The 11,919-nt window shown below is 33.0% G+C and overlaps 1 protein-coding gene across 1 annotated transcript in view; it reads right to left on the reverse strand.

Moving 5' to 3' along the window:
- Positions 1 to 1,977: 1,977 nt before the first annotated feature.
- The window catches only part of LOC119685283 (nucleoprotein TPR-like), a 14,936-nt gene continuing 4,994 nt past the window's right edge, over positions 1,978 to 11,919 (reverse strand). Inside the window, exons 2-6 of the mRNA XM_038099524.1 lie at positions 7,132 to 10,277; positions 3,467 to 6,492; positions 2,450 to 2,870; positions 2,259 to 2,388; positions 1,978 to 2,190 (exon numbers count right to left, since the gene is read on the reverse strand). Coding sequence (XP_037955452.1) covers positions 2,042 to 2,190; positions 2,259 to 2,388; positions 2,450 to 2,870; positions 3,467 to 6,492; positions 7,132 to 10,277 — 6,872 coding nt within the window. The 3' untranslated portion in view covers positions 1,978 to 2,041. The remainder of the gene's footprint in view (positions 2,191 to 2,258; positions 2,389 to 2,449; positions 2,871 to 3,466; positions 6,493 to 7,131; positions 10,278 to 11,919) is intronic.

An 11,919-nucleotide genomic window follows, 5' to 3' on the forward strand; every position in this document is an offset into this window, starting at 1 on the left:
TTTCGGAGGAGTCTGAAGAAGATGGGAAAAAATGCTTTGACAAATGGTTCCAACGCATGCAAAAGTGTATTAATCATAAAGGAGAATACTTCGAGAAACAATAAAGCAATTAATAACAAGTTACTATTTTTCCATTATTAGAATCAAAGCATAAATAGTGAACCTTGTATCCGATTATAAATTGCCTTCACATATTAACCTATTTAGACAGAACGTAAGTATCTTATATTCACAGTTAAATAATAACATACTGCCATAATAGCGTATGTTAACAGACTTCTTTATGTTTCAGCTGAATTTGTGTAAATCAAATTTTGTTACACCTTTTTTATTTTAAATATGTGGCCTATTTCAAAGATAGCCAAACTTAATTGTGAATCGCTGCAGTCGAGTTACACTTTCGCATACCATTGCTATTAAAAAATTTGCAACAAAAGAAGCTACGCTCTATTGCACGAGAGACGAATAGACGAATTTATCCCATAATTTATTATTGTTGTTAATTTTTTTATTTTTAATTATTTCATATTTGTCAGTTTGGGTTTCGAAAAAAGCATTCCACTGTAGAACAAATACACAGAATATGCGACAAAATCGAAAGAGCACTTGAAGAACAAAAAATTTGCACTGCAGTTTTCCTAGACGTATCGAAAGCCTTTGATAAAGTTTGGCACAAAGGACTTGTGCATAAGATTGAACAGTGGTTTTCGAGACAAATATCCGAAATTATGTGGTCCTACTTATCTTGCCGATTCTTCAGAGTAAAATATAAAGGTGCGTACTCAACACTTGAACCAATTGAAGCCGGAGTACCGCATGGAAGTATACTTGGCCCAATTCTGTACCTAATTTACACAGCCGACCTGCAAGTCTCACCAGAAAGTGTTATTGCCACGTTTGCAGATGATACAGCGATCCTTACCACTGGAAACACAATAAACGAATCAACAGAAGCAACGCAGCGTTCCATTGATCAAATTATTAGTTGGACTAAAAAATGGAAAATTGAGCTCAACCAAACGAAATCCGTCCATGTTAACTTCACAAACAAAAAAATTGAATATTTGCCGATAAATATGTGCAGTGCTCAAATACCATACTCAAACACAGCTAAATACCTTGGCATGAACTTAGATGCTAAGTTGAAATGGAAAGAACATATAAAGAAAAAACGAGTTGAATTAGAATCCAAATACAAAAATTTATATTGGCTTCTTGGGAACAAATCACCTGTCTCTCTAAACAATAAATTAATGATATACAAGCAAGTCTTAGCTCCGGTGTGGACGTATGGAATCCAGTTATGGGGATGTGCACCAAAATCCACTATTCAAATCATTCAAAACTTTCAAAACAAAGTTTTAAGAAACTTAGTTCAAAAGCGGGCTTTCCGTGGTTATGAATTTACGACCTCCATTTACGGACTTGAAGCATCGAATCTGTGGCCCTTGCAGTAATCCAGGACAGAGTTACGCGGTAAAAGCTGCACCACGGATTACAGAACACAATCTCACAAACGAGAGCGAGTCAACCCATTCTGTCTAATATCATTCTGGCCCTGCTAGAAGACATTTAAACGAACCAAGCCTTCAGATTCTTACTCCGAATTAGTAGTCATAAATAATTTAGATTTACTACTTATTAACACCTTAAGGTCTTGAACAACTTCACAATTCTAATAATATACTGAAATGTAACCAAAAATACTGCTGATAGTTCTTGTATATGAACTAGTTGTGTTAGTCCAAATGAAAACATGTATTATATATTGTACATAATTGTGTTTCAAAAAAAAAAAAAAAAAAAAAAAAAAAAAAATTTCATATTTGAACTATTTAATTATCCTCAAATTATAATTTCACTAAATTTTAAACTTTTAGAACGATATAAAATCGCATAACCTCTTTAAAACTTATTTAAAAAATATACAATTATATTTTAAAGAAATAGTATACATATATTATATATATACGTGTATATATTCAAATTTAATTTTATAAAAGTTTAAAGTTATAATTTTTAATTAACTTATTTTAAAAATCTATGGAAAACGCATATTGTAATTTCCAACAGGGCGTCTTATGCGCCTGCCGCGTGTATTTCGTTGGTTTGGATATCCACGCATTGGGTTAGACGTTAGTTCATGACTCCGTTGGTTTGAAGAAATATTTCGGGAATGACCAGGAGAATCTTTAAGGAAATAAATGGGATAAATTATCTAATACACAAGTTTAAAGTAAAATATATATTTGTAATACCTTGCCAAGTAATTGGAATAGGCCTGCCTCGTTGGTATCCTCTCTGTGGTCTCCTGGAAGATCCTTTAGTACTTTTAGATCTAGTATTTATAGAAGGCGAAGAAGAAGCCTCTGCTTCGCGACCCTCCTCCTAGTAATGATTTGCATTTTTACAAAAACTATTAATAATTATTTTGACAAAAGTTATTAACCTCAATATCTTCAACAGCTTGCTTTTCCCCTTCAGAAGTAACACCATCTGCTCCTTCATTTTCCTCAGATACTATTTCACTCAAATTTTGTTGATTGTCTTGAAGCTCAGACTGCGAAGCACCTCCTATATTATGATCTAAACATGTATCATCAACGTGTTCAGATGTTGCAGAAGTACCTGCAACATCTTCAGCATAAACGTCATCCACTTCCTCTTCTTCATCGTCATGGTCAGTAATCAATTTCTTACTTTCTTCTTCTTTTTGCGCAAATTCTTCAGATATGTATTCTTCTTCAACTGCTATTCCTTCATTCACTGTTTCAGTCTCATTCATTTTTCCGTCCTTTTCATCGGAATGTGCAGTAGATTCAGTGTAACCAAATTGAGAGCGTTGCGGAGAACTCACAATTTCAGAAGCACTAAAATATTAAATAATTGCGTTTGTAAATATAAATGATACGAAATATATAGCTAAACATATTTAGAAATGGCAATCAATATACCATTAATGTATTTTATAGTATTTATTATTTTATGACCAAACGATTTTGAATCTCAGCTGGAAATTATCAAAAGCGGCTGAAGAGCTTAGAAATACTTAAAGCGGCTAGCACAATAAGAGCTTAGTTTAACACTTATTGTGCCAATAGGTCGATCATTTCTACATCGGGCCAATTTCATATTGAGAAAAAGGCAACTAATCCTTTTTTATCGTAAACCTGCTGTTCCATATAATATTACATGGCGATCCTGGCGTACATTACAGTATACCAATTTGTACATTACCCATAAAAATTTTTATATTTTTTTATTTTATATATAAATAATTGAATTGAGATAAAAACAGGGCACCTAATGTTATCGTTATTATTGCAGGTAGATTATAATAAAATATATTATATATTTAACGAAAATTTATTTTAATAATTTGAGTTATATTACGAGATCAAATTACATAAAAATGTTGTTTTTAGTTTATATAACAATGTGAACATATTTAGAAAAAAAAACTTACTTATCAGAGGGTCTGCCAACGACTACATCTTTATTGTTATCTTCATGAACTTTAGTTGATGTGCCTTGTGGTGATGCAACATTTGTTATTTTTTGTTGTCTGTTAAATGTGGACGATGCTTGTTGTTTCCACTGCGTTGGAGGTGGCTGTTGGATGTTTGAACTGGATTCAATACTGCCGCTGGTTATGGTTTGACTTTGCTGATGTTTTTCTTGCTGTGCAGCTGCTTGGCTTGTACTTGCTTCTGTGCTTTGATTATCATTGATTGAAGAATATTCAGCTTGGCTTTCTACGCATTCATCAACATCAACTTCATTATTGTCAATTTTTATTTCGGGACCATCGTTTCCACCTAAATCTGCATCAGGTTCATATGAATCTTCATAGCCATGTTCTGTATCACCGTCCATTGGACCATCATCAGGTTCTCCCATACCGTCATCTTCGGAATCAACGACAACAATTTCATCCTCTTGATCCCGTTGTGATGAAGTTGGTACTTGATATTCTACATCTAATAAATTGGCTTCGCTTTCATGCATTGGTGTCCTTAAACGTTTAGGTTGTTTAGGTTTATCTGCATTAGACTGCTCAGTACACGTAGATGCATCCCCATCAAGATCCCGGGGACGTTTGTGAGCTCCAGATGATCCGGCATGTGTAGTTGTTACATTGCTGCTAGAAGGTGTATGTCTATTTTGGCTACTTACTGCAATATGTGAAGTAGAGCTAGTTGTGCCGGAAGTACTAGGCTGCTGATTATTAGAATCTTGGTGAATTTGAGGATTTGGTGAAGGAGAATTTTGAATAGAACCTTCGACTCGAGGTGAAACTAGTGCTACAACTTGGGATTGCCCACCACTTACTTGCGGCTGTGAATCATTTTGCTGAGATAATTGAACACTTTCAGCTTCTTGAGAACTTTCTGCAGTGTTAATCGCACCCATGGGCGGTATAGTAGCAACTGCAACCGAAGCTGAACTTGTTGAAGGCATATAATCCGTATGCGACGATGTTGGAGAAGATGACATCGATTCTGCAGATGTACTTGCAGTTGTATGTACCTGCTGTTGTGGTGGAACTAGAGCCGTATTACTGGCGCTTCCTGTAGTAGAAGAGGATGTAGAACCACTTGCTGCTATTTGTTGACTATTTGGTAGTATAGCTGCCGTGCGGCTGTTTTGCACAGATATTGGTCGAATGCTAGCAAGAGGTGTTTCACTTCCACGCCATGGTGTAACTGTAGCTGACTGTTGCACTGTGGATCCCGACAAAGGTTTTACATTAGCGGTACGTGGCGAAGAGTCTGAAATTGAACATTTATCGGAGTTTGCAATAGAACTTGTACTTGCTTTTGCAGACTGCTGAGGTCCAAGTAGACGATTAAGATTATTTAGACGAACAGTTAATGATTCATTGTCGCGGGTTAATCGTGCAACTAAATCTTTATTTGAAATACTTTGATCTACTTGTTCTTTTTCAAGACGAGTTATAGTTTCTTCATATTGATTCGTAATCTGAATAAGCTTATCTTCAGATGCTTGGAATTTAGTTTTGATTGTTAATAATTCTTGAATTAGTGCCATTTTTGCCTCTGAGAGACCACTATTTTGCGCTTTAACTTCACCTAATGTATTTTTTAAATCATCACATTCTTTTTGAAGTTTTTGTTTTTCATCGTCGAGTTGTCGGAGTTCTCCGTTAAGTTTCTCTATTAAGCTTCGTAAGCTGTCGATTTCTGCACTCAATGACGATAAATTACTTAGACCTTCAGTACCTTCACTAGTGTTATTTGTTGAAGTTTCCATAGCATTTTGTCCCGTATTTTCTTCTGATGCATTTCTTTTGTTAGATAACTCTAAATATGAATCCTTATATCGTTTAGCTATTTTACGAATTTGAATTTCTTTATTCTTTACATCTTGTAATTGAACTTCTTTTAACTCTATAGTTTCAATATGTTTCTGAATTATTTCCTCCTTTTGTAGAATTTTATTTTTTAACTCCATTAGCTCTAACATAATTCGACTATTGGTACTTTTAGCAGTCACTAGTTCATCTGAAACCTTTTTATGTTCCTCATTTAATGCTGCTAATTGTTTTGATAAAAGAGTGAGTTCAGTCTCTAATCGGACATTATCGGTCTTTAAATTGTTGTTTTCATCTGTTGCTTGTTTTAAAATTTCCTTCTCATTTGTCAACATTTTGGCTAAATTCTCTCTCTCCATTTGCAATCTTTTAAATTCCTCTGGATTTTTGTTTGTTTTCTCTACTAAAGCATTAGCTCGATGGCGCCATTTCATAGCTTCATTTTTTGCAGATGTATTTTCTAATACTAATTCCTCAATTTTTAACGTAAATTCACGATTTTGCGCTTGAAGTGGAAATAGTTCCTCTTCAATTGAACTTATTTTTTCATTAAGCTCCTTATTTCGGGCACATAATGAATTTCTTTCTTCACGTAAGACACGATTACTATCAGTCAATGCATCAAACGACTCAATTTTTCTCAAAATTTCCTCGTGTTTTGTTGCAGACACTACAATTGCTTCAGACTTAGTACGTTCCTTATTAAGAAATTCAGTTAAATCATTGACTTTTTTTTGTAGAATTTCTTGTTCTGACAACAGACGTGCATTCTCAGCCTTAAGAATGTCTAGTTTTGCTAAAGTTATATCTTTTTCTTTACGCAAAAATTTAATAATTTGCCATAGTTGTTCGTTGGTTTTGTTGTCTTCATCAATATTTGCTTGACTATTATCAAGAACAGAAATATCTATCGCAGATGAATTAGGTGAAATTGACGTTTTACTATCCTGAGTTACAAGTGAAAGTTTGTTAGTTAATGCTTCCATTTGACTATGAAGATTTGAATTCATATTATTTATAATACTAAGACGATTTTCATATTCTTCTCGCTCAGTTTGATATGATTTTATGGAATCTTCATAAGCTTTTTTCAATTCATCGTATGCTGTTTTAACGGACTCCTGCTCGGCATTATTCTCTTTTAGTTTATCTTGTACCTGAAAAAATAAATAAATCGTATCAATAATCTTTTAATATTATTATTGTTAGTAACCTAATTTAGTTGTTAAAGTTTTATTCTCATCATTATTAATTAGTTTTATACTAAACGTTTACTATTATTAAGTTATTATGTTTTTAAACTTTAATGGTTAATTTAATGATATCTATTAATTATCTATACAAATATTTTTCATCTAAACTTAAATTACAATACCGCTACTGAACTAAGCTCAGTGACGACGCGTGCCCTATCTGAAAGGCTGTGCGGCCTGCCCTTCTACAATATTATTTTACATGTACCACTTAAATATAATAAATTGAAATATATGAAATGTTTTAAAATAATAATTAAATTTGCTTTAAATTACATTTTTCAAAAAAAATTATTTTTTATTTTATTTTTAAAAATAAAATATAACTCACTGCATGTCTGATATTTATCGGCATATATATTCATAGTTTTACTTATGTGCTAATTTATTAAACCCTAAGAGAGACGGCAGAAACACTATCACTAACATTTACCACATAAATATTGTGTATAGTTTTAAATTATATACTTAACAAATGGTTAAAACTACTATATGACTATCATACGAATATCATATGACTCTACTTGTTATTTTTATATTTACCTTATTTAATTCAGATTTGAGCTTAGTCACTTCTTTTATATCAACAGAATGTAATATCATTTCATTTGCATATTTAGTTTCGGCTGTATTAAGTGATTCCGATAATTTTGTATTTTCTGAACGAAGGGAACGTAAGGTACGATTGCACTCCGCTAATTTTTGCAATGCATCTTTCAACTCATTTTGAGATTTAGTTAATTGTTCAGTACCAGATGTTGTTGGATTTTCCGGAATTGTTGACAGCTGTATTTCTGATTCAAGTTCAGTGATTTTCGTCTTTAAATCGAGTTCAGAACACTTTAACTCTGCAATCTCTTTTTCTGCTTTAGTACAATAAACTGAATGTATTTCGTGTAATTTTGTAACTTCTGCTTCCGCGTTTTGTGACATTTTAAATAGTTGTTCTGTATGTGCGCGCGAATTAGTTAATTCGGTTTGAAGTGAATTTATTTCAATTTTAGCTTCTTCACATCTTATTTCTAATTCTCTCACTTTTTTATTTGCTACTGTAATAGGATTATCATTACTTGACGGCGTTAAGCTTTCTTGTAATTTTTTACTGAGGTCATCAATTGAATTTGATTTTATAGCTATTTCTTCTCGTAGTGCAACAATATCAGTGCGTAATTTTTCTGCTTGCTGCTTTTCTTCCTCCATACACATTTTCGCTGTATCTGCCTGTCGTTTATAATTATTGATCATTTCACGGAAGCGATCTTCTTCTTCTTGAAACCGCCGACGTTGTGCAGAAAGTTCCCGTACAGTGTCATCTAAACGCTGTTCCAGCCTTGCCCGTCCTTCTATTTCAGACCGTTCTAAATTCGTTTTAATAAGTTCTATATTATTAAGTAAAAGATTTTGATTTTGTTGATCACGATAGAAAATTTCTTTTTCCGATTGTAATCGTGTAATCGTATTCTTTAGCGAGTTATTTTCATTGCGTAAAAGTTTCATTTCTGTTTCAGCTGATGAATATCCCTTTTGTGTTTTTAAAAGTTCATCTTTTAAGTATTGTAAGGTCTGTTCATGTTTTACTATAGTGTTCTCATAGTTTTTGTTGCGTTCTTCTAGAGAAACAATTTGTTGCTTATAAGTCGCAATATTCTTTTGTTGTAGTTTAATCTGTTCCTTCGTGTACTCCAGTGAAGACATAAGTTTGCAATTTGACGAGGTGAGTTCTCGTGCTTCAGTACGCATTATGTCAAACTGTTCATTTAGTATTTTCTCATTATTCTTTTTTTCTTCGATATAATATTCATACTGTTCTTTTAATGTTTTATATTGATCTTTCATATCTTGGATCTGACTTTCTAAACTATTTATAGTATTTTGGTTAGCATTACTGTTATTGCTCCGTTTTCTACTAGTCGTAGATTTTGTTGGTGTGCTATTATCAACATTTCCATCTTCTAAGTCACTAAAATTCTCTTCAGCAGATATTTCAAATTCCTTCTGCGATTTAAAGTACATTTTTTTATATCGTTCAGTTTTTTCTAATAATGTGGAAATCGTGTTCGCCTGTTGATTTATGGTTTCTTGCATGCTTTGAATTTTCGCTGTGTAATTATCTATTTTTTCCTTATAACATGATTCGTTTATTTCTAGTCGCACATTTTCCGATTCCTCTAATTTTGTACTTAAATCTCGCACCAGAATTAATAACTTCTGATTATTTTCGTGTAATTCAGTTATACTGTTAAATGTAACAAGTTTTTTAGTTATAACATCATCTGTAGTTGAGAGACCTCCACAAATTATTGATGGACCATTGTTAGTAATACCCATTCGCAAATGTTCTAGTTCTTTCAATAGGTAACACACTTGCCGGCTTAAATCATTAATTGCATTTTTAAGTTTTTTATTTTCTCGCTCATTATGATTTATTTGATTTTCCTGACTAGTGATAACCTCTTCCATTTCGCCCTTTTTACGAATTAAGTCTTCATGCTCTCCAATTAGTAAGTCATATGAAGCAGATAATTTTTGATGTTCCTCATCCCTTTTCTCATGAATTGGGGCTTTTACTCGTAAATCTTGTACGATATTATTAAGCTCTAACTGTAGACGAGAGTTTTCGCGTTTCTGCTTTTCTAAATCTTGAGACGTATTCACATAGAGAGAATATATTTCGGTAAGCGACATATCACTTCTAATAAGTCGACTAGCAACAGCAGCAGATGGAGCAATTTTTGAAATTGCATGGTCAACATCGTCATCTGCTTTTTGTTTCATAAGTTCGTTTGCATGTTTTAATTGGATTTTCAATGATTCAATGACCTTATCCTTGTCCTCTTTTAATTGATCCAGCTTGACTACAGTCGCTTTAAATTTTGTTTCCAATTCACCATATTGATCACTTGCATCAATCAGCATTTGTCTTAAGTTCGATATAGCGTTTCTTAACTCATTCTTTTCAACATTTGAATCGTCCGAATCACTTTTACACAAATCAGCTAATTTTGTTTTTGCTTCTAACTCTTTTTTATAAAATTCCATCATCTTACTGGTTTCTTCATTTTGTTTTAATATTTTTGAATTTAAATCTTGAATATTTTGAGTTAATGCGTCAATCGTTTGCTTATATTGTACACATTGATCCTGAACAATTTTTAATTCTTCCGTTTTTTCATTCAAGCGGGTTTCAAGAAGAAAACTTTGAGTTGTAGTTTTACTTTGAATATTGTGTAATTCTAAACTGGTCCTACTTAACTCGTCATTTAAAGTTTTTATCCTATTATTTAGCATTGTACGTTCCTGTTCAATGCGATTCTCTTTAAATTCAAGAGCAGCTTCTTTACTTTTAATTTCTTCCACATATGCCAAAGCTTCACATTTCGCGTTCACAGCAGTTTTTAACTGCATCTGATACGACCGTAGCTCTTGTTGTAAACGTTCCAAATCTGAGTTTTGACGTTCAATGAAAGTTTGCAATGAGTCCCGCGATTCAGCAAGTGAATTTTTCGCAATACGTAATGTAGCAAGATCTTTTTCATAGGAACAAATAGACTCATTTAACTGTAGGCGTTCTTGAGTAACTTTGTCTAACTGATTTCGCAGTTCGTCAACATTTTGATTACAGTTTCTTAATTTCACTTCGTAATCCTGTACTTGGGATTGCAGCTCCTCAACTTTTTGTTCATTTTCATCTAAAATTTTAAAATACATAAAATTGTTAAATGTTTAATGGAATCCAACTTTTAAAAATATAGTAAATGTAAGTTACACAAAACAAATTAATCTTAGATATTTTTATATACATACAACTCACTATATTCCATCTATCAATCTCTACTTTATTTAAAAGCTATTAAGATATTTTTTGTAAAAATGAAGATGGCTGTTAACATACTTGTTATATTAAATGCAAAATCTTTAGTGAATTTAAATCTTCAATACGCCTTATGATTATTATTTTTATCACTCTTAAAACTATTGTCTGAAATGTCACTTTTCACAAGAAAGTACAAAATTCCGCTTTGGATACCACCTAATCTAAACATAAATAATCATTCTACTTAGTAGAAAACAAGCTACTATTAACACATAATGTAAAAGAGCAGTTCAAGTAAAAAGATACTGGAAAGCACAAGGGGTCTCTCTTCTGCCATAACGCATCGGTGTTAAACGATTGTTACACACGTATTACTATACACATACTGGTATGGTATTTTGTAATAGAAAGGTAACGTTTGTCAAGTCCAAAAAACAACTCCAGTGGCGGTTATTGAAGCTATTCTTATAATGATTGAAAATGAGAGATGGCGCAAAACTTCGACACCAAAAAATAATGCCTTTAATATATATACAGACCGGTCTAAAATACGAGGAGTTACAGCCAGATGCTATGCTAAACAACGCTGAAGTACAAACGAACTCCGCGAATGGTTCTAGAAGCGATCAAGTCCACGTCTTATAATCGCTCGTTAATTTTGTCGTCCAAATGCTGTTCACCATTGCCAAAAAGGGACTACACTAGTAGACACGTGTTTATTTGACATTTTATGTCTGTGTTTTTCTATTAAGAAGCAGGTTCGAAATTTAATATAATCCTGATCAAGGGAGCAATCACTTTCTCTTGGTATTGTTCTTTCTGCGCCCTTATCATCAACAGAAATCAAACTGTGGTTAGATGCAACATTTGTAATTACTGGTACCAATTTCATTGTGTTCAGGTTTGTATAACCACATAGATTGGAACTCCGCCTTAGAGACGCTTGTTGATCACCAACTCTTTGAAATGGATATTTCCCATCGTAGTCATGATTACTTGGATATGATATAGTTCAAAATTTTCTTAGGTAAAAATTCTAATAAGCTAGAAATAATTCATGTTTGTCTTTTTCCCAACTCTAGATGCCCTCCGCAATACACCCCAGATATAGCTAACCTTTTAGATGGGGACCCACAAATCTACAGAAATTTCAAAAAAGAGAAATAAGCCCTGTTTAAATACATCTCCAAAAACGACTTTGGCAATGTGTCCATGTCTCCTGATTTGAATAAGACAGAGGAACCAATTTCGCAGCATTATTATTAAATCTACCGTCGCATCAGTTCCTACAGATAGGAAAAAAGTTTTAGGGCCAAATTTTTGTAGTGATATTGTGAATCTTACCGAAAACCGACACAAGCTTCCTGGAACAAGCACAGTCAATCCTCGCATAGCTACTCTGAACAGCAATATTCACAAAATGGTAGGTGAACATCGTCGTAAATATAGAAGAAACACTTAGATATATATTCCCTCTCTTTCTTATACCAAACAGACAAAATTCTATAAGATTGCTT

The sequence above is a fragment of the Teleopsis dalmanni genome, chromosome 2 (assembly GCF_002237135.1).
Source record: "Teleopsis dalmanni isolate 2A chromosome 2, ASM223713v2, whole genome shotgun sequence".
Taxonomy (NCBI): Eukaryota; Metazoa; Arthropoda; class Insecta; order Diptera; family Diopsidae; genus Teleopsis; species Teleopsis dalmanni.